At 63.2% G+C, this 19,329-nt stretch overlaps 3 protein-coding genes across 6 annotated transcripts; 1 reads left to right on the top strand and 2 right to left on the bottom strand.

Moving 5' to 3' along the window:
* Positions 1–931: 931 nt before the first annotated feature.
* Positions 932–2,876, bottom strand: ATP5ME (ATP synthase membrane subunit e). The gene is made up of 4 exons (XM_030801195.1): positions 2,697–2,876; positions 2,397–2,451; positions 1,791–1,889; positions 932–1,023 (listed from the first exon to the last, which is right to left on the bottom strand). The coding sequence occupies exons 1-4, from the start codon at positions 2,823–2,825 to the stop codon at positions 998–1,000; spliced, it is 309 nt and encodes a 102-aa protein (XP_030657055.1). The 5' UTR covers positions 2,826–2,876; the 3' UTR covers positions 932–997.
* Positions 2,877–2,995: 119 nt separating this feature from the next.
* On the top strand, positions 2,996–10,395 carry MYL5 (myosin light chain 5). 4 transcript variants are annotated; one of them, XM_030801194.1, is made up of 8 exons: positions 2,996–3,167; positions 4,567–4,703; positions 7,168–7,275; positions 7,423–7,498; positions 8,470–8,574; positions 9,050–9,128; positions 9,611–9,659; positions 10,260–10,395. In XM_030801194.1, the coding sequence occupies exons 4-8, from the start codon at positions 7,435–7,437 to the stop codon at positions 10,359–10,361; spliced, it is 399 nt and encodes a 132-aa protein (XP_030657054.1). In that variant the 5' UTR covers positions 2,996–3,167; positions 4,567–4,703; positions 7,168–7,275; positions 7,423–7,434; the 3' UTR covers positions 10,362–10,395. The 4 variants fall into 4 exon arrangements, with proteins under 4 accessions (XP_030657054.1, XP_030657053.1, XP_030657052.1 ...); XM_030801193.1 differs by lacking the exon at positions 4,567–4,703 and having other exon boundaries at positions 2,996–3,271; XM_030801192.1 differs by lacking the exons at positions 2,996–3,167; positions 4,567–4,703 and adding an exon at positions 6,430–6,537.
* On the bottom strand, positions 10,325–17,558 carry SLC49A3 (solute carrier family 49 member 3). The gene is given in 10 exon segments (XM_003280533.4): positions 10,325–10,743; positions 11,206–11,315; positions 11,635–11,792; positions 12,033–12,185; positions 12,901–13,017; positions 13,134–13,271; positions 14,250–14,326; positions 14,522–14,735; positions 14,968–15,126; positions 17,424–17,558. Coding segments are annotated over 10 exon segments (1,680 nt in total).
* Positions 17,559–19,329: the final 1,771 nt, after the last annotated feature.

The following is a 19,329-nucleotide window of genomic DNA, read 5'->3' as shown; positions in this document are numbered from 1 at the left end:
GGTGTGAACCACTGTGCCCAGCCTTTTCATCTCACTGGTCAGAGACCCTGGTATCCAGAGCCTGGGACTGGGATGACGGGCTCTTAAGAGGTTCTGAGGGATCCTGCAAACAGCCCCTCTGGACGCCAGGATAGGATGTGAAAACATCTTGCTCACTCAAACCTCACCTTAACCAAATGTCCTGAAAAACTTGTAGACTGCTTCTCCCTTTGGCCTTATATTTGCAAATGAACTCATTTTACAAACTGGGGCTCCAAGCCTAGATTTGCTCAAGGCACGTAACTGGGAAATAGCAAATTCAATCTGTCCATTGCAAACCACCAGGCCAAGGATTAGGGTTGTTGGCAAGCTCACAGCCAGGAGGGGCGAGAAGCCGAGGAAGCCTCCTGCTGGGGAGGGACGTCGCTCAGGCACCACAGCACCACCTCCCTGCACAACTCACACAGCACTCAGGCCGTGCTCAGGAGGTTACATCACTGGACTTTTAGTCCCAAGTCTGACCTGGCCACCTCCTGGGATCAAAGGGAGGATTTGTGAAGTGGCAGGTGGGAGCGAGGGGTTATTGTGGAGGACCCAGCTTCCCAACTGTAAGGGTGTCAGTCAGTGCCCACCCCTCCCCATCCAGGAGTCTGGGCTGCTGACAGCAGCAGCCTAGAACTCAGAATCAAGACAACCCCAGTACTCATGAGGCCCCCAGCTGACTGACTCCATTACAGACACCCTTTGGGGCTCCCCACCTGGATGCCCCAGACAGAACAGGCAGCGCGCATCTGTCCTTCCCATTGGGTTTATATGATGCATTCTGGGTCTGTGAATGGTGACGTGGATTCTTTTGAAACCCCCTCCCTGTCTTCTACCTCATGTGAACTGGGAGGTGGACAGAACTTCAACCTAAGAATTCGACAACCAGCAACAGCAAATGAGAAGGAGCTGGATCACACAACACAGGAAGCTTTATTCATCTGCTGCTGCTCCAAAGAGAGGGTCGCAGGGTCACTCACTTTAATATGCTGTCATCTTGGGCTGGAAGGTTAGAAGAAAAGCACATGTTACTACATTCAGGCAACCTAAAGACCATTTCAGCTTCCCAGTTGTTTTGATTTTTTGTTTTGAGACGGAGTCTCGCTCTGTCACCCAATGGTGCAATCTCAGCTCACTGCAACCTCTGCATCCCAGGTTAAAGCGATTCTCCCACCTCAGCCTCCTGAGTAGCTGGGATTACATGCATCCGCCATCATGCCTGGCTAATTTTTTTTAGACAGTTTCACTTTGCTGCCCAGGCTGGAGTGCAGTGGCGTGATCTCAGCTCACTGCAACCTCCGCCTCCCGGGTTCAAGCAATTCTCATGCCTCAGCTTTCTGAGTAGCTGGAATTACAGGTGCCTGCCACCATGCCCGGATGATTTTTTGTATTTTAGTAGAAATGGGGTTTCACCATCTTGCCCAGGCTGGTTTGAAACTCCAGAGTTCAGGCAATCTGCCTGTCTCAGCCTCCCAAAGTGCTAGGATTACAGGCATGAGCCACTGCACCGGGGCATGCCCGGCTAATTTTTGTAGAGACAGGGTTGCACCATGTTGGTCAGGATGGTCTGGAACTCCTGACCTCAGGTGATCTGCCCACCTCAGCCTCCCAAAGTGCTGGGATACAGGCATGAGCCACCACGCCTGGCCAGCTCCCCCATTTTTAAACAATCCGCATCTACTTAGCTCTGCTTAAATGTCCTCCTCCATTTTCCTTATCCCTGCACAAACCTGGGAGGAACAATCTATAAGAGCCGGTGTCACTCGTACCTTCTGCCAATTCTCTGGCAATCCGTTTCAGTTCATCCTGCTTCTTCTTCTCCTCTGCTGCTATCCTCCTCTCCTCTTCTGCCCGAGGTTTTAGGTAATCTGTTTGGCGGAATGCAGGAGAATAAAATTCACTGGAAATGCTGCACAAAAGGAACTGAGTCCACAGGTCAAGGTATCTTCAGCGACGCTGTAAACCAAACGCACCTGCTGTCACCTCTCTTTATGTTAATGCGAGTCAACGCCTGACCTTCACCCTGAAGAGTCCAACCCAGAGGCTACAGGGTCCCTGCTGCCCACCCACTCACGCACTGGCTCACTCGTCCTCCGCGAACAGGGACTGCCTCCCGTCAGACCTCAGCACTCCCAACACCCACTTAGCACCCGTTTTCACCAAGAAGCCGTTTTCGAGTCCCCCGCCCGGGCCTCAGAAGCCTGAGCTTTGGGTGAGCTGATTCCACTCTTGGGGTCACGCTCGGTGGAGGACACGGTCCTGCAGCCTCGCATGCGTCCCAGCCCCACTTCCAGAGCTGGAGTTCTCCAAATAGCACAGGAACTCCACGGGAAAGCCGAGCAGACCCCGCCCCGGCCCCGCCCGCGGTCACTCACTGTAGCGCGTGGCTCCGTAGGCCACACCGAGGAACAGGGCGGAGTAGCGGCCGAGCTGCGAGAAAGGTTGGTCAGAGGCGGCGCGAAACGGGGCTCGCGGGACGGGGGTCGCGGGAGGAGAGGGGGTGGGGTCGCTGGGCAGAAGTCGCAGGAGGGGCGGGGGTCCGGTCGCCGGGCGAAGGTCGCCGGGCGAGGATCATGGGGGCGGGGGCCGGGGGTCGCAGTCCGCGGGGGCGGCGCTGCGGGGCGGGACACGGGGGAGCCCAGAGCACTGGGCGGCGGCTGCAAAGCCTGGATCACCTTGATAAGCGGAGAGACTTCCACCGGCGGCACCATCTTGTCCCTGACCTCCCCACCGGAAGCACAACCTGCAGACCGAGGAGGATGCCGCACAAGCCCGCAAAGCCTTGGAGGCAAAGGCGGACGCATGCGCCGCCAGCGGCGAGAGGGCGGGGAGAGGGTGGGGGGCCGCCCCCTGGCGGCCAGAGGTTGACTGCGCGCCCCCGCGCGGCGGTGACGTCACGTTAGGCGCACGCGCACAAAGGCTGGGGAGTGCGCGGCGGACCATGGGCTGCGCCTGCGCAGTTGCTGCTTGAGGCTGGGTCTGCGCCGAGTGGGCGGGCGGTTTCCTTTCCCCGCAGGGCTGGGCGTCCGCTGTCTCCCCGCGCTGCTGCCGAGGCCCCGCCGTCCGCGTCCTGGCCGTGTGTCCACACCCCAGACTGCGGACCGGCGCGCACTCTGTCTTCTTGCACGGAGCGTCGGAGGCCTGAGGTCAGGGCGGCTCGGGCGGGTCCAGCCCCGCGGACCGCGCCCACCCGAGGGTGGCCTGGGCAGGGACCTGGGGGTCCTGGGAGCGGAGTGTGAGCCGAGTGCAGGTGGCTCCCCGGGCAGGTCCTTCCCCTAAAAGGCAGTAGTGTCTGTCGCCTGCCGGGCCGCGTTGGATTCCGCGGCCCGCGGGAGCATGGTCTCCAGGCCCCTCTTCCTGCGGCTGCTCTGCCTGGGAGCACCGGGCGCCCTTCGCCCCGGAGCTGGAGCTTCCTCACCCCAGGATGCCCCTTCACTTCTGTCCTGAGGAGGGGCTGGAATCTTCTTGGGAAGACCAGGGACAGAGGCTGCCCCCTGGGTCCCCCGACTCCAGCCCTCAGGACTCCACGGCTCCAAGGGCTCGCCCCGGCCCAGGCTTGGGGGCCACTGAGCCCCACACTGGTCTTTGCTGGCCTCTGTCCACCTCCCAGTAGCTGTGTGTCTCCCACAGCTGCCCAGAGATCGGCCTGCGGTGCCCATGCAGCCTCCCCGCTGTGCCCGAGGTGCTGACCCGCCAGCCCCATGGACACCAGGCCTGGAGTCCAGGCAGGAGCCTGACCCCTCCCACATTCTGGGTCTTCCTGGCGGCAGCCATGCTGCCCGTGCTGGGCCACCCGCGGGCCCCCTTTGGCCCCATGCAGTAGAGACGCAAGGCCTCCTGTGTCCCCTCTCCTGGCCCTGCACTGCTACGGGCGGAAGCAACTGGAGAACTATGGCTCAGGCCTCGCTAAGGTGCAGCATCACAAACTCCAGGACTCCTGAAGCGAGCATGGGGAGGACCCGTGATCCTGGCTGCCTGGGCTGCCTGTCTGGGCCTAAGTCGCCTCTGCCCCCTCTCCTGGCTTGCTCTGGGGTCCAGGGCCTGGGCCTCTCTGGTGGAGAAACTAGGAAGTCACTGGGCTTTGTTTCCCGGGCTGGGTATACCAAGGCCAATCATACAGGACAGGGGTCCCCAACCCCCAGGCGCAGACCAGTACCAGCTTGTGGCCCGTTAGGAACCGGGCAGCACAGGACGAGGTGAGGGAGCATTGAGGGAGCATGATCGCCCAAGCTCTACCTACTTTCAGATCAGCCTGGGCATCAGATTCCCATAGGAGCGCGAACCCTATTGTGAGCTGTGCACTTGGATCTGGGTTGCACTCTCCTTGTGAGAATCTAATGCCTGATGAACTGAGGTGGAATAGTTTCATCCCAAAACCCTCCTCCCCAATACGGAATAATTGTCCTCCATGAAACCTGTCCCAGGTGCCAAAAAGGTTGGGGACTTGCTGTAGGGCCACCCTGATCTTTTCTCCAGCTTCTGTGAGGTTGACCGGCAGCCCCTGAGGACTCCTGCCTGAGGCCTCTGCCTGAACCCTGTCCTCAGGAGGCCAGAAGCAAACTCCAGCCCTCCCCAGGCCTACTGCACGCTGAGGAAGCCGCAGGTGCACACCGGATCCACGAGGCACAGAACCATCCTGGCCCTCAGCAAGCCCCCTCTTCCACCAGGGCAGACGGCCTCAGGTGACAGTGGGTTTTCCCTTCACTGGATTTTAAAATAAACCAGCCTCCTCAGCAACTCCTGCTTACAGAATCAAAAATAAGTGTCTCTGGGGCCCAAGGTGGGGAGTGAGGGGGACATACCAGCAGCTTCCACCAGAGGTGGGGCAGGGCAGGGCACCAGCAGAGAAAACAGGCGGGCAAACACACACCGCCTGGGGAAGACCCCCTGAAGCTGATGGAGACTTGCCTTTGCTCAGGGCCTTTCTTGAGAGCATAGTGGTGGGAGGGTCCCACCTGGCTCAGCACACCACCCTCGGGGCCGCCTGCGGGGGCCTCTGCAGCTGTCAGGTCAGCTGTGGGTGCAGAAGCTGATACTCCCCCGGCTCAGGCTCTGCTGCTATCTTTAGCACTGTGCTCAGACTCCAGTAGCCTGGGAACCCTCTGCAGGGGGCTCTGCAGCCCTTCTCACATTCCCGGTGGCCTCAGGGGGCCTCCCAACCATGCTTCCCCCCTCGCTGTGGTTCCCATTCCTGCAGCCCAGCAGTGCCCCTTCAGGGTCACACCCAGACCCCACTGGACTGGCAGCAGGGGATGACCTGGCTCTTGCTCCCAGCCCCAGGTTCCCACATCTGGTCACCTGGCCCCTTGCAGTTGGCCCTAGGTCCCTCCTGGGCAGGTCATGCCTCCCAGGATCCTCGACCTCAGGCGTCCGTGCTTCATGGAGGCCGCTGGACCTGGGGATGGCACCAGGCAGCATCTCAGGAGACGCCAACTGTGACCATGTGTCCCTCCGGGGGTAGGACCTCTGCTCAAGAGACATGCAAGTGGCACCTGTCTTTTTAGCTTTGCAGACACGGTGGCGCCGCCAGGGGATTCCACCCGCTATTGTGGCTGCATACACCCCCACCCCTGCCCCTGCAGCACCGAGGGGCAGGCACCCTGGGTCCTGTTACCTGCTGCCTCCCACCCAGACGCAGGCCTGGGGGGCTCCAAAAGCTTGTTCTCCATTCAACCTGTAGGCCTCCTCCTTGATCCTGCTTGGCCTGCAGACCCTCCTCTCACCCCTTGAACCAGGGCATCTGGATTCTGACTCTGTGGTGGCCTCTGATGTCTGGCACCACCAACAGACCCTGGGCCAGGTCCCTTCCCCAGACTCTGCCCCTGAGGCCATGGAATAGTGGGGAAGACCCGGCTCAGGGCCCTGGAGTCCCCACCCCCAGAAGCCCATCTGAGCGACTTGGCCATCTCTATGGCTCCTCCAACCCAGAAATGTCATCACCCATGGGCCAGGCAAGGAGCTCCCAGCCATGAGGTCAGACGGGGTGGTCCCAGGGCCAAGGCTATGGACTGACTTTTCTGTCACCAAGGCAGGGAGGGGCGTGGACACCCCTGACAGACAGAGTGTGCTTGGCAGAAGCCTGGTGACTAGCTGCAGTCGCCCACAGCAGCTTTGTGCAAATCTAGAAAAAGTGCCCCTTCCTCTGGCTCCTGCAGTTCCAGGGTGCCCAGGCCCCCAGCCAAGAGCGTGTACAGGTGGCCCTGGTGACACACAGAATCCTTGGGAGAACAAAGCCTCCCCAGGGCTCGGGGACACGTGCGGTGGGAGGTGGTCCTGGCCAGAGGTGTCTGGGGAGGCTGGGGGCCTTGCGGGGTGGGGCAGGGCAAGGGTGTGAGTCACTGCAGGGCTGCCAAAGCTCACTCTGCAGTTGTCCGGTCCCCTGGGGTAGCCCCAAGCCTGTCCTTGTAAGGAGTGGCAGCCGGAGTCTGAACTGTCCTGGGGGACCAAGCAGGAGCTTAAGATGGGCAAGACCTGGGGCCCTGGGCATACGCATCGAAGCAGGCAGAAGCAGGCATGGTGAGCAGGCCACCGTGCATGCCTGGGGCAGGCATGTGGGTGTGAGCCGTGCCGTGCATGTGTACATGTGCACAGACAAGAGCGTGGGCGTGTCTGTGCATGCGCGTGAGTGCAGGTGTGGGCGTGTGCTGTGCGTGCATATGTGTGTGTATGAGCGTGTGTATGTGCGTGTGTGTGACCTTGCACGTGTGGGTTGTGCTGTGTGGTGGGAGGTACATGCCCCACGCCGCTGCCCTGGTGAGAGTCCAGAGCAGGATGAGGGGGTTCCTGGCCTTCACGAAATCCCGGTACCCAGAACAAGCCCACCCAGAGTCCACTTGCCCCTCAAGCCTTCAGGGGCCAAGCTGGCTCCTGCTGGACCGCGATCCCTGACCACTGTGCGCTGTGGGCCTTTCTGGAAGCCACTGTCCCTCCCCCACTCCCTGTGCTGAAGCCAGACACCTGCAGCCGTCCTGCCCCCAACCCCAGCTACCCAAGCCTGAGGCTGGTGTGCTCCTCAGCTGCCTGGCCCCCTCCAGCCCCAAGGGCTGAGGTCACCCTTCATCTGAGTTAAGTCTCTCAAAACTCTGGGTGCCCTGGAGGGTTTCCTCAGCCAGCCCAGGACCCTCAGCCATGGTGCTCCCACTGCAGGCCAGCAGGAAGACCAAGAAGAAGGAAGGGGGTGCCCTCCGGGCCCAGAGAGCCTCATCCAATGTCTTCTCCAACTTCGAGCAGACTCAGATCCAGGAGTTCAAGGAGGTGAGACTTTCCTGCTTCACTGGGAGCCCCACCCCCAGGAGCCTGTGCTGGGAAGACCCCATGTGGGCTAGCTCCAGGGCCGGGAGCAGGGGGCGGGGCAGAGCCCAGCCGGGTCGGCAGCACAGCAGCCCTGGCCTTGGTTCCCAGGCATTCACACTCATGGATCAGAACCGAGATGGCTTCATTGACAAGGAGGACCTGAAGGACACCTACGCCTCCCTGGGTAGGTATCCAGGCAGAACACCTTGGAGCCCTTGGAGGAGGCAAACACAGAGGTCCTCCAGCTCCAGACGTCGCGGCCCCTCCTCGAGCGCAGCCAGGGCCCGCGCCTTAGAGGCCCACCCACGGCCCTGAAGGCTGCGAGGCGATGGCCCTGGCCGCCCTTTGTTCCATCAGAGCTGGCAGAGAGCGTCCCAGGGTGAGACAGGGTGGATGCAACAGCCCAAGCCTGGAAACTCAGAGTGGGCTTTGGGGCAGCAGGCTCCAGGGAGGGGCCGACGCTCTGGTAGGACGCCACAGGCAGGCAGGTGGCTTGCCCCCAGGCCGGACCACAGAGCTGACAGGGCGTGGAGACCCTGCCCAGCGGGACCACAGAGCTGGGGGAGGGCGTGGAGACCCTGCCCGGTGGGACCACAGAGCTGGGGGAGGGCGTGGAGACCCTGCCCAGCCGGACCACAGTGTCAGGGTGGGGGGTGGGGGCATGGAGTCCCTGCCCAGCCTCTGCAGCACAGCCCGAGTGTGGTGGGGCACACTGCCCTCCCCCAGCTTCAGTTCTCTCTGTGGCACATTCTGTTCCCAGCAGCTGCCTCTGACCTGAGGCAGGAGGGCAGGAGGCTTCAGTCCTGCCCTGGGAGCTGGGGAGTGATTTCTCCTTGGGGTGGGAGGGTCGCAAGTGACCCACCTTCCGCTCGGCCCTGCTTATGCCCAAGTTAAGAACAGCAGATCCCAGCACCTTCCCAGGCTCTGTGTCACCTTCCTCTCCCTCAGCACTTAGTCCTGGAGCTCAGGGTTTGGGGTGAGGTGGACAGAGCCAGCCAGATGCACCCACTGCCCCACGTGCCTGGGCCAAGCGCCTCCTTCCCGCTCCCTCCCCACCCCTCCCATCTGCCCGCCTGGCCCTGTGCTGGGGTCACCTGCTGATGGCACAGGGCAGGCAACAAGCCCTGCCCTGTGACGCCCCCGCGTGTGTAACAGGCAAGACCAACGTCAAGGACGACGAGCTGGACGCCATGCTCAAAGAGGCCTCAGGACCCATCAACTTCACCATGTTTCTGAACCTGTTTGGGGAGAAGCTGAGCGGTGAGCACTGGTGGGGCAGGCCTTGCCCTTCTAGCTAATTCCTGACAGTTAGAGATCTGGACATTTCACATAAAAATCCCCCTTTTCTGATCTCTGGAGAAGCCCTAGGGCCTGGCACTCTGGGAGCGAACAACTGTGGGGCCCCGTCAGCCACCCCAGAGCCATGTGCTCAGGCCCGCCCTCCTGCCCCACGTGCTCTGTGACCCGCCGTCGACACCTCTGTCCCTCACTCATGCAGCACTCACCCCCAGCTCCAGGCCTGGGCTGACCCTGGGCACCCCAAAACTCACTACACCCCAGGGCAGGAGTGCCCAACAAGGCCTCCTTGGGGCTCAGGAAAGGAGAAGGCCTTCAGGCAGAGGCTTGGAGTCTCCCCCTGCTTGGGGCAGGGGTCTCCCCTCCTGCCATCTGCCCTTGGCAGCCATAGCAGAACTGCCACCCTGAAGGCCCAGGGCTGAAGCTGCCTTTGTGGCAGGTACCGATGCCGAGGAGACCATTCTAAACGCCTTCAAGATGCTGGACCCGGACGGGAAAGGGAAAATCAACAAGGAGTAGTGAGTGCCCGGCTCGGCCAGGGCGGCCCGGCCTCCAGGGGACCCCAGCGATCTCACCCTGTCCCAAAAGGGACAGTCAGCCACCAGATGCCACGCCCACCTCCCCACCTCTGACTGGCTTCAGGGCCATGAGGAGCGAACCCAGGACCCTGCTCACACAGGGACCAGTGCCTTTGCCGCGGGGCGGGGGGCGGCTTCCCCTCAGCCCACTCCTCCATCTTCAGCTCCTGCTAGGCGCCCGGGAAAGTGCCAGGCGCTGGCCTGTAACCTCCTTCCGGCTCTGTCCCCATCAGCGGCTCCCCCAGAAGTGATGACCCCTGAGTGTGTGTTGGGAAGGGACCTGCCCCAGGGCCACACTCCAGCGGGAAGGGCGGGAGTGCAGTGAGCGAGTGCAACCTGGGGCCCCTGGAGCACCTGAGCCCCACCGAGAAGGCCCCTGCGCCCCCGCATCAGCGCGCGCTGACCCCTTTCCTCGTCCTCAGCATCAAGCGTCTGCTGATGTCCCAGGCTGACAAGATGACGGCGGATGAGGTCTGGCCCGCAGCTCCCCTGCCAAGCCCACGAGGGGAGGACGGGGCTCCCGGGGTCAGCTGGGTGGAGGGGGACGCGGAGCCCGAGGGGCTGCAGCGCCGCGGTTAGGACCCAGGACAGGACAGACCCCCGGGGGCGCTCCCGAAGTGCCCGTCTGAGGGACGGAACTGGCTCAGAGGGGTCAGGTCAGCGGCTGGAGACCCCTCCGCGGCCCGAGCGCCTGTCCCAGCCGGAGGCGCGGGGCTCACAGCTGTGCGGTCCGGAGCCGCCCTCCACCCCCAACGCGTCGCTCCCAGCCCCAGCCCCAGCGGGCGAGACTAATGCCCGGCCACCCCCCAGGACCCCCGCACCTCCCCCAGACCCCACACGGTCCTCCCCGACGCTGCTGAAGGGCCGAGCCCGACACCTGCGCCCAGACTGCGGCTGCAGCCGCCGCCGCGACCCCCCATCCCCGCCCCCTCCAGCGCCGCCCTCACCCCCCACCCCGACCCCTCCCCGCTCCCCTCCCGCGGCGCAGAAACCACACCCGGTGCCGCTGCAGGTGCGCGCTTGTAATTCGCTCCCGGAGCCCGCAGGGAGCCCTTTCGCCCCCGCCCGCAGGTGGACCAGATGTTCCAGTTCGCCTCCATCGACGCGGCGGGCAACCTGGACTACAAGGCGCTCAGCTACGTGATCACCCACGGGGAGGAGAAGGAAGAGTGAGGCCCGGCCCGGTCAATAAACCTGGACGGTCGGACCCTGCCTGCGAGTCTGCCGGGGCGGGAGGGCGCGTCGGTGGCTGCTGGGCCTTGCGCGCGGGGAGTCGCTCGGTGTCAGGCTGGGTGGGGGCTCCGGGGCCCTCTGGGGTCCTCTAGCGAGGCCCCCTCCGCCGTGCACTCCGGAGTCGCCGTGCTGGGCCCCAGGACCCCAGCCCTTCCCGCTCCCCCTCGGTCCACACCTGGCCCTGAGTCTGCGCCGCCCACAGCGTTCCGTGTGGGGGGGGGCTCCCCAGACTCGGCCTGCAGGCGCCGGTATGGGGTGTGGAAGAAGAGCGCCAGGATGCAGCTGAAGAGGGTGCACAGGCCGGCCATCAGCAGCAGAGACACTGGGGACACATAGCACAGCTGTCCCCACAGCCAAAAGCAGGGGCCACAGATGAGCAGAGCCCGATGCTGGCCTATGGTGACCCCACTGCCCTTGACCACAGAGTGCCCCAGACAGAGAGCCCACTCCCAGCTCTTGACAGCCCTGAGGGGGTGTTTGCAGACCCAGGTCCTGAAAGAGGTCACTAGCATGGGGTCTGGGATATGGGTGTGCCAGCCCCACCTCTGATCTCAGCCACACCTGTCCTGTTGCCCGGGGACTCCCTGCGTGGGGTTCACCCGTCCTGCTGTCTAGGGCTCCCCACGTAGGGTTCACCTGTCCTGTTGGCTGGGGACTCCCTGCGTGGGGCTCACCCGTCCTGCTGTCTAGGGCTCCCCACGTAGGGTTCACGTGTCCCGCTCCCGGGGACTCTGCATGGGGCTCACCTGTCCTGTTCCCCGGGGACTCCCCATGTGGGGCTCACCTGTCCAGTCAAGTGGAACCTCCCCCTGCTGGCAGGTGGAGAAGGACGGCCCCGAGCGTGGCACAGTCAGTGCCGTCATCACCAGCATGATGAGTATTCCCTCCGCCTGCCTGGACACACGTGGCCCTCAGCCCCCGCTGCACTGCCCACCCCCTCGGAGCCAGGTGCCACCTTGGGAAGTGTTGACATCGGTGCTGTCCCTTCTGCCACCACCCTCCCGAAGGCAGCACGCAGCCTCGGTCACGGGCCCTATCAGCCGGCCCGGCCTGCACACAGCAGGCGCTCAGAACCTGCTCGGCCCTTGCCAGAGCCAGGCAGGTTCCCCACCTCCCCGAAAAGGGGCCTGGACCACATGGTGCAACCCCGGGGGGGTAGGGGTGGAGCAAGGGGAGTATCTCTGGGGTGCAGCAAGGGCAGATGGACACTCACCCCAGCACAAAGATCAGGCCTATGGCAGCCCCCTCCCCCACGGGGAAGGAACACTCCACCGCCAACTCCATGGCCACGGGGGCCACCGAGAAGCCAAACAGCCCGAGCAGCGAGCAGGTGGCGGCCAGGGCAAGGGTCTGTCCCTGCAGCTGGGACACCTGGGAGCAGCGGAACAGCAGGCAGACAGGCGGAGGGGGTGGCGGTCAGAACTGGACCTGGCTTCACGGGACATGGGGCACGGGGCAGGAGAACGCATCCCACCAGGGGCCACCCTGGCTGGCAGAGGCTGGGCATGAGAGAGTCCAGACCTCCTTTCCAGCCAAGCCGCCAACCGCCCTCTCCCGGCCTCACCACCCACCCACCCCCACAGGGCGGTCTTGGCTTGAGGAGACCCTCACCAGGGCAAAGGCCACGCAGGCCAGAGAGGTCAGGCACAGGCCGATCTTGGTGGCCTCAGTGAAGTGCTTGGTCCGGTCCACATAGGGGCCGAGAGCCAGCGCCCCCAGGATCCCAAACATGATGAAGAGAGCTCCACAGAGGCCGGAAAACCCCTGGAGGAGGCGAGAAGAGGCCAGGGCCCCAAGAGGCCACCATTATCCTAGGTGCACGCCGTCAGGGCCGGGGGCTCAGCGTAGGGCCGTGTGCTGTGCCCAAGGCCCAGGCATAGCAACACAGGTTCCAGCCGCACCACTGGCTGCCTGCGGGGTAGGGTTTCCTGCCTTGTGTTTCCCACCCCACCCCAGAGCAAAGCAATCGCTAAAGGGAAGATCCTGTCTCCACAGAGGCCCCACAGGGCCGTGGTGCCTGTGGCCCTGGCAAAGGTGGAAACGTGCCCCGAATCCTACACTGAGCACTGATCCCAGAGGGCAGAGGGCCAGCTCCGAGATGTGTGGGCACAGCAAGGCCCTCCCCGCTGCACGTCTGGATACCAGAAGGTGGCGCGGTCCTGCAGACCCACAGGGGTGGGGCCTTGCTGGGAAGAGGCACTGGGAGCCCTGGGGGCCCCACCTTCCCATCCACAGGGCACCATCAGTCCCTCCGCTCCATCCCACAGCTGCCCCACCCCACTGCAGCTGTGCCCACCACCTCCACTGCCTGCAGACATAATGTCACACAGGGCATCTGGGGAGGGCCCACAGCACAGAAGGGTGTCAATGTGGCCCCCGCCGGGGTTGGACACTGGGCACCCTGGAGGCGGCGGTGACTCTGTGGCCATATGGGGCAGGTGACAGAGACACAGCCCCCAGGGGTGGGGCCAGGGCTCACACTGGAGTAGCCGCTTGCGCAGAGAATCTGCTCCAGGAGGGCTGAGAAGCTGGTGAAGATCCCGATGCTTCCCCCCAAGCACACGGCCAGGATGACGTAGGCCTTATTCCGCACGAGCTGCGGGGAAAGAGCCTCTCAGCCCCGGAGCCCGGGGGGCCCTAAAACCATCGCCTCCTCAGCCTCTTGCTCCCACCCCCAAATCCACCCTACCCCGGGGATCCCACGGCACTGACCAGCTTGAGCCCATCCAGGAACTTCTCTGAGGTGGAGCTGGCGGCCCCGGCAGAGGGCGGGGTGGGGGGCACGCTCTCCCAGAGGCAGATGGTGGACAGCAGGCAGACGACGCCAGCAGGGATGGCGTAGACACCGAGCTGGGGAGGGGTGTGTGTGCACAAGGAGACCACGTAGACTGGCGCCCACACACGCCACAGCCCTGCCTGCCCCGGGCGCCACCTCCCAGCTCCTCCTGCCCCACCACTGGCTGCCTCCCAACCTCTGGTCTGCAACTGCCCTCTGCGAGGCCCAGGCTGACAGGGGCCTGCTCCAGGGGCTTATGGGGACCCCTGGCTGTCATCGCATCCCTCACCAGTGACACTCTCCTGGCTGACATTAGCCCAGCAACCCCAGATTCCAGACTCACATCTCACTGCCAGCTGCACAGCCCATGATAGGGCTCAACACACGGACACGGGTGGGTGCAGAGGCACACGTGCACACACACACACAAGCTCAGTACATACCCACAAGCACAGACACACCACACGCACCCGATTCACATGCACGAGCACACACGGGCACACACCACACATGCACAGATACACAGACACATACGCACACACCACACAACACACGCGGGCACAGGAACAGAGACACGCGCCGCACACACCACACACAATACACACAGGCACACATAGAAACAGCACACACTGGCCGGGCACAGTGGCTCACGCCTGTAATCCCACCACTTTGGGAAGCCGAGGCAGACGGATCACAAGGTCAGGGGTTCGAAACCAGCCTGGCCAACATGGTGAAACCCCAACTCTACCAAAAATACAAAAAAAAAAAAAAAAAATTAGCCAAGCATGGTAGCACACGGCTGTAGTCCCAGCTACTCGGGAGGATGAGGCAGGGGAATTGCTTAAACCCAGGAGGCGGAGGTTGCAGTGAGCCCAGATCCCGCCACTGCAATTCAGCCTGGGCGACAGGCTGAGACTCCTTCTCGGGTGGCTGGGGGGGGACGGGAATCACACACAGGCATAGGAACATGGACACACTTGGGCTCAGGAACACACAGACGTGCAGGCTCACACACCACACAGGCCAGGCACGGGCGCCTCATGACCCCTCACCATTAACGGAATGTCCTCGCCCTTCTTGACCAGCGCAGGGGACAGCATGTTGGCCGCAAGGACGCCCAGGGGGTTCGCTGGGTGGGCGGATGCACAGAGAAACGTGTCAGCTCGGCTGTGGCCCGGCTTCATCGCCAGCCCACAGGCAGAACCTTCCGGGCCCCAGCTCCTCCACCCTGGCCAGAGAGCCCGGGGAGCCGAGTATCTGTGCGTGGAGCCGGAAGAGACCCTGGGGTGAGCCCAGGCAGGCGGCCTCCCTCCCCGGAACTCACACATGGTGGCGAGCATGTTGGCCGTGGCTCGCTGGTGCTCTGGGAACCACAAGGCAGCCAGCTTGGCCGGAGAGGAGAAGACCAGGGTCTGGGCAAGGGCACAGAGGCTCTGGCCGCCCATGAGGAAGGCAAATGGGCTTTGGGTCCCAACAACCATGCAGGGCACGATGCGTAGCACACTCCCGGCAAAGTTCAGCCACGCGCCCAGGATGGTCTGTGAGGAGGGGGTCAGGGACGGGGTCAGGAACGCTGCCACCAGCCCAAGTGCCCGCTCCGTCCTCCGAGCACCTGGACCTCCCACCGCCGCCACCTCGACGGCTCTGCTGGGGTCCCCAGCTGTTGGAACTGGTGGGCCCTGGTCTGGGGAGGAGGCCTTGACTCTCGTACCCAAATGCAGGGGCCCCTGCCCTGTCCCAGAGCAGCCCATGGTGTGGGGTCTGACTCACTGCCGCACGGAGCCCGACGGAGTCCAGGACCCAGATGGCCGCCACGCCAAACGGGGTGGATACCACGAGGTAGACCAATGACAGCCAGTTGATCTGCCCCATGGACAGGACGAACTCCTCAGCAATGATGTCAGCCACAGGTGCGAAGCTGAGCCATAGCTGCGGGGGCCGGCCCTGGTCAGCGCAGGGCCACAGACCCCGGACCTCCATGCTCTGGCCCCAGCCAGCCCGAGGGAGTCAGAGTGCCAGCAGGCCTATGAGGCTGAGGGGATGCAGCGAGCTGGACACAGGGCCTTCCTGCCCAAGGAGAGCGCCACCCTGCCTCCCCCGAGGGCGGGCACCCAGTGCAGGGTCAGAGAGCGTGTCCTGACCGGGGACCAGCCTGAGGGGCAGACACTGAGGCCAAGGACCTGGCCAGAGCCCACAGGACCACGAGCCCTGCCCAGACCAGACCTGGCGCTCCAAGGCAGGGAAAGGTGGGCATGACAGGGTCTCAGCTAGAACCTCTAGGATTGCAGGCCGGCCCCACCCAAGGCCAGCCTGACCTTCCCTCCTGCAAGGCCCAGGTGTTTGGGCAGAATGTTGCCAGAGCGGGCACCATTCGCCAGCCGCAGGCATTATCAAGTGCTAGAGCTCTTCACCCCACAGACGTCCAGCACACGACACAAGTGCACGCTGCGGCCGAGGGGAAGGCCGCCTAGAAGAGGTGAGACTGGCTCATCCCTGAGGGAGGCCAAACTGGAGCAGGTCACCGGGGCTCACTCCGGGAGGGAGGAGGGCGTCTGGGCGTGGGCCCCGAGGAGGCCGCGTTACTCAAGGTCAACTTCGATGAGTCGACTGAGCTCCAGGCCACACCCTCGGACAGAGCAGCCAGACCCAGGCTCCGCCCGGACAGGGTCTGACTCAGCCCACGAGACAGGGAGCTTGGGCAACAGCCACCTTGTCTTCCTTTTTCTGCAGGACAGGGCCGGGGCAGATCTCCCAGGCACAGAACGAGCTCCCCAGGCCCAGCTGCTGCCTGCCTGGCCGAGCCCAGGAGAGAAAGCCCGCTCTGCGGAGCCGAGCCCGCCGCTCCAGCCTCAGCCCTGTCCTGGTTCCTCGGGGGCCTGAGTGAGGCCCACAGCTGACTCACTGAGCAGAGATGCGTCTGAAGCATGCGGGGCAACGTCGGAGGACGATCTGTCCGACTCCCTTCCTCCCCTCCCAGCCTCGACCCTGCCTGCGCTCGCCCCCTTGGGTCCTTTGAGTCTCATCCAGAGCACTGGGCTGCCTTCCGGGGTGGGTGTTGACCCAAGCTCTGCTCTGCCCACCCCTCATGCTGCCCGTTGGAACCCGGGATCCCTGGTCACTGGCTGCTGATGAGTAACCTCCAGCCTCAAGGAAACTTGGCTGGAGTGAACGTGGTGCTCACGGCTCACTGTGGTGACCCAGGCAGAGACCATGAGGACTTTTGGTGTCAGGGTGAGATTTCTGTGTGTTGCATGATGACTTGTGGATATTAATAAAACGGTGAAGAACTGCAGTAGGACTGTTCACGGAACGGCCCACACGCAGGACACCCAGTGACTCTTGGACCATGGAACCAGCCCTGCACCCTCAGACACTCCACCCAAAGCCAGTTATGGCTTCCCCAGTGCCTGGACACGGTGGGCCAGGACGCCAAGCCACAGCAGTGAGTTACAGCTCGTGCCAGCATTGTGGGCAGCAGGCAGCCCCCAGGCCTGACCAGCAGATCCCGGGCCTGTCTCGAGCTGGCTCTCCATACCCAGCCAGCAAAGGAGGAGGGGAGAGGCCCCGTGGTCCACCTGGAAGAGCCCTGACCCAGGCCTAAGAGTGACTCCTGCCCCTGACCTCCTGACCATCCCCGTGACCCGGCGCCTCCCTGAGCTGTGGGTCCTGCTGCCAACTCTAGCTGTTCATTGCACGTTGGCCCGATGCTGCCCGACCAGTTCCTGCGGCTCCGGGGGATGGCGGATGAGGGCACACAGGGCGGGAAAGGATGCAGCGTGCAGCACCGGAAGGGGGTGGGGGCAGGACGGAACCCAGCCCAGCCCGGGAGCCGCCCCTCACTCAGAGTCAGGTGGAGGGGAGGGCGGCCCCAAGCGCGCCTCTGCTCTGTGCCTGCTGTCCCGGGGCTGGGAGGCGTGGAGCGAGAGAGGGCGACCGCAGGGCCACCTGTATGTGACTGGCTGGGGAAGAGGGACACAGGCCTCTGGCTGGAGCCACTGAAGGCTGGGAAGGGCTGGGACTCCGTGACTGGCAGATCCCCCTGGGCACCCAGCCCTGCTCTGTGCCCTGGGCCCGGCCACCTCCAGGACAGACAGTGCCCCCAGTGCCCGCAATCCCTAGCCACCCCCAGAAGGCACCCCCCGCCCCCAGCCAGCACCTGGCACCTCGGGCTGTGGCCACAAGAAAACAAAACCCGGCCGGTCCGAGGTCCCCGCCCCTGCCCCTACCGTGGCGTTGGAGCAGTTGAGCAGGCTGACCGCGAGCAGGAACACCCAGCGGCGCGCGTAGGTGCGGTGGCCCCGCTGCGCGCACAGGGCCCGGTGCTCGGCCAGCCCCGTCTCGGCCTCCGTCGGCCCCGCCATCGTCCGCGGCCTCCACGGGTCTCCGCCGGTCCCGCCGGCCGCCCGGGCTTCAGGACCTTCCCGCGTGGGCCGGGACCGCCTGCGGGCGGAGGTGGGGCCGGGCCGGGCCACGGGGCCAGTTCCGCCCCAAGGACTACGGAGGAGGGTCCCGCCCTGTCCCAGGTAAAGGAGACCCAAAAAAGCGGGGGAAGGGCGGGCAAAGGTGAAGTTGGACCCTCCGCCTTCGGCCTCAGGCTGGAAGTCCCCGCCACAAAAAGCGAATGTCCCTTCCGGAAAGGGCCCCGGTCACAGCCTGTGTGCTTCTCAGGGTGGGCGCAGGAAAGGCGGCCTGGAAGTCACTCTGCCCAGCAGAAGCTCTGCATTTCCTAAAGGGGGCAAGTTCCTGAGGTTCAAGCCAGCCACAGGGAGGGGCCAGAGGCCAGCCTGGAAGAAGAGGCTGGGCTCGCTTTGCACAGAGCCTCAAATCAGACCAGTCCCTCTAGTGCCCCTGCGGGAAGCAGGCATGGGGTAGGAGGGGCGAGGGGCTGCAGGCCAAGGCGGGAGGGAAGGCCAGGAAGGCCTGTGGGCCCCACTCTGGGGTAGGTAGTCCGCCACACACGCACCGGATTGTTACCTGCATTTTACAACGGAGGACACAGCGCTCAGAGGAGTAGGCACAGGTTTCTGTTTGTTTAGGATGGAGAAGCCTGTGTGTTGGAAGGCAGCGGAGGGAGTTTCGGCTTAGTCTTGTCTGCAAGAACCTGCTGACCCCACAACTGTGCCTGGCCCACCCTGGGGGAACCCAAGGGGCTCCAGGCTCTGTTGCTGAGGCCAGCAGTATAGGGGTGGGGTGGAGGCTGGCCTGGTCAGACGTGCAAACAGGATTTCCCCCAAACAGGGAGGCTCTCTTGACCCTTGAAACCATCCCCGTTTTCTGACACAATATTCCTGGTTTTTGTCTTAAACATTCATCTCCTTTGCCAGGGCCTGTCCATTGTCCACACCTGAGTCTGAACAGGCTCATCATGAGGGCCCAGCTTTCACCGTGCAGCCTTCTGCAGGGATTGTATGTGTGTCTCAGACAGAGCTGTCCACTTTGGGATTTTTGTTTTTTTTGTAGAGTCTCATTCAGTAACAAAGAGGAAATGGAGCTCACCCAGGGGTGTCCTGAGATGGGTGGGCCCCAAGGGGGTTCCACTCTCTGAGACGTGTGATGGGGCCCTGTGGTCCTCACTCTCTTTATCTCCTCTGCCTTCCCCCTGTCTAGCCTCCCTCCTCATCTTTGTTCCCCATTCCCACCAGTTCCTTCTGTTCTCCTCCTCACCTCTTGCTCACCCTGCCCTGAGGATCCAGCCCCCTCACAACCTTCCTCCATAGCCCAGTGCCAATGTTGGCCTGGGGCCTTCAACATCCCCTAACCCCACCTGGCAGAGGGGGAGTTGCAGTGCAGGCTTCCCTGTGGAGGGACCTCACTATTGTGGAGCACTGCCTCTGACAGGTGGTGTCTGAGCCTGTCACCATGGAATGGGGCAGCCACAGTAGCTACCTCCATCGTTCAGTCTCTGTTGAGCGTGCATTATCGAGGGACTCCTCCTCCCTACGTGTCGGAACTCTTGGGTTGAGCAGGTGAGCTCAGCAACATTGCAGAATGCAAGATCAGCACACAACAATCACTTGCAATGATGTATACCAACAAGAAACATGAAAACCAAAGTTAAAGACATTCATAATTACTCCAAGGAAAATTAAATACTTTGGTACAAACTTAGCAAACCAGCTACAGAACTTGCAT

Source organism: Nomascus leucogenys, chromosome 20, assembly GCF_006542625.1.
Source record: "Nomascus leucogenys isolate Asia chromosome 20, Asia_NLE_v1, whole genome shotgun sequence".
NCBI lineage: Eukaryota > Metazoa > Chordata > Mammalia > Primates > Hylobatidae > Nomascus > Nomascus leucogenys.
This window is presented reverse-complemented; position numbering and strand designations above follow the sequence as displayed.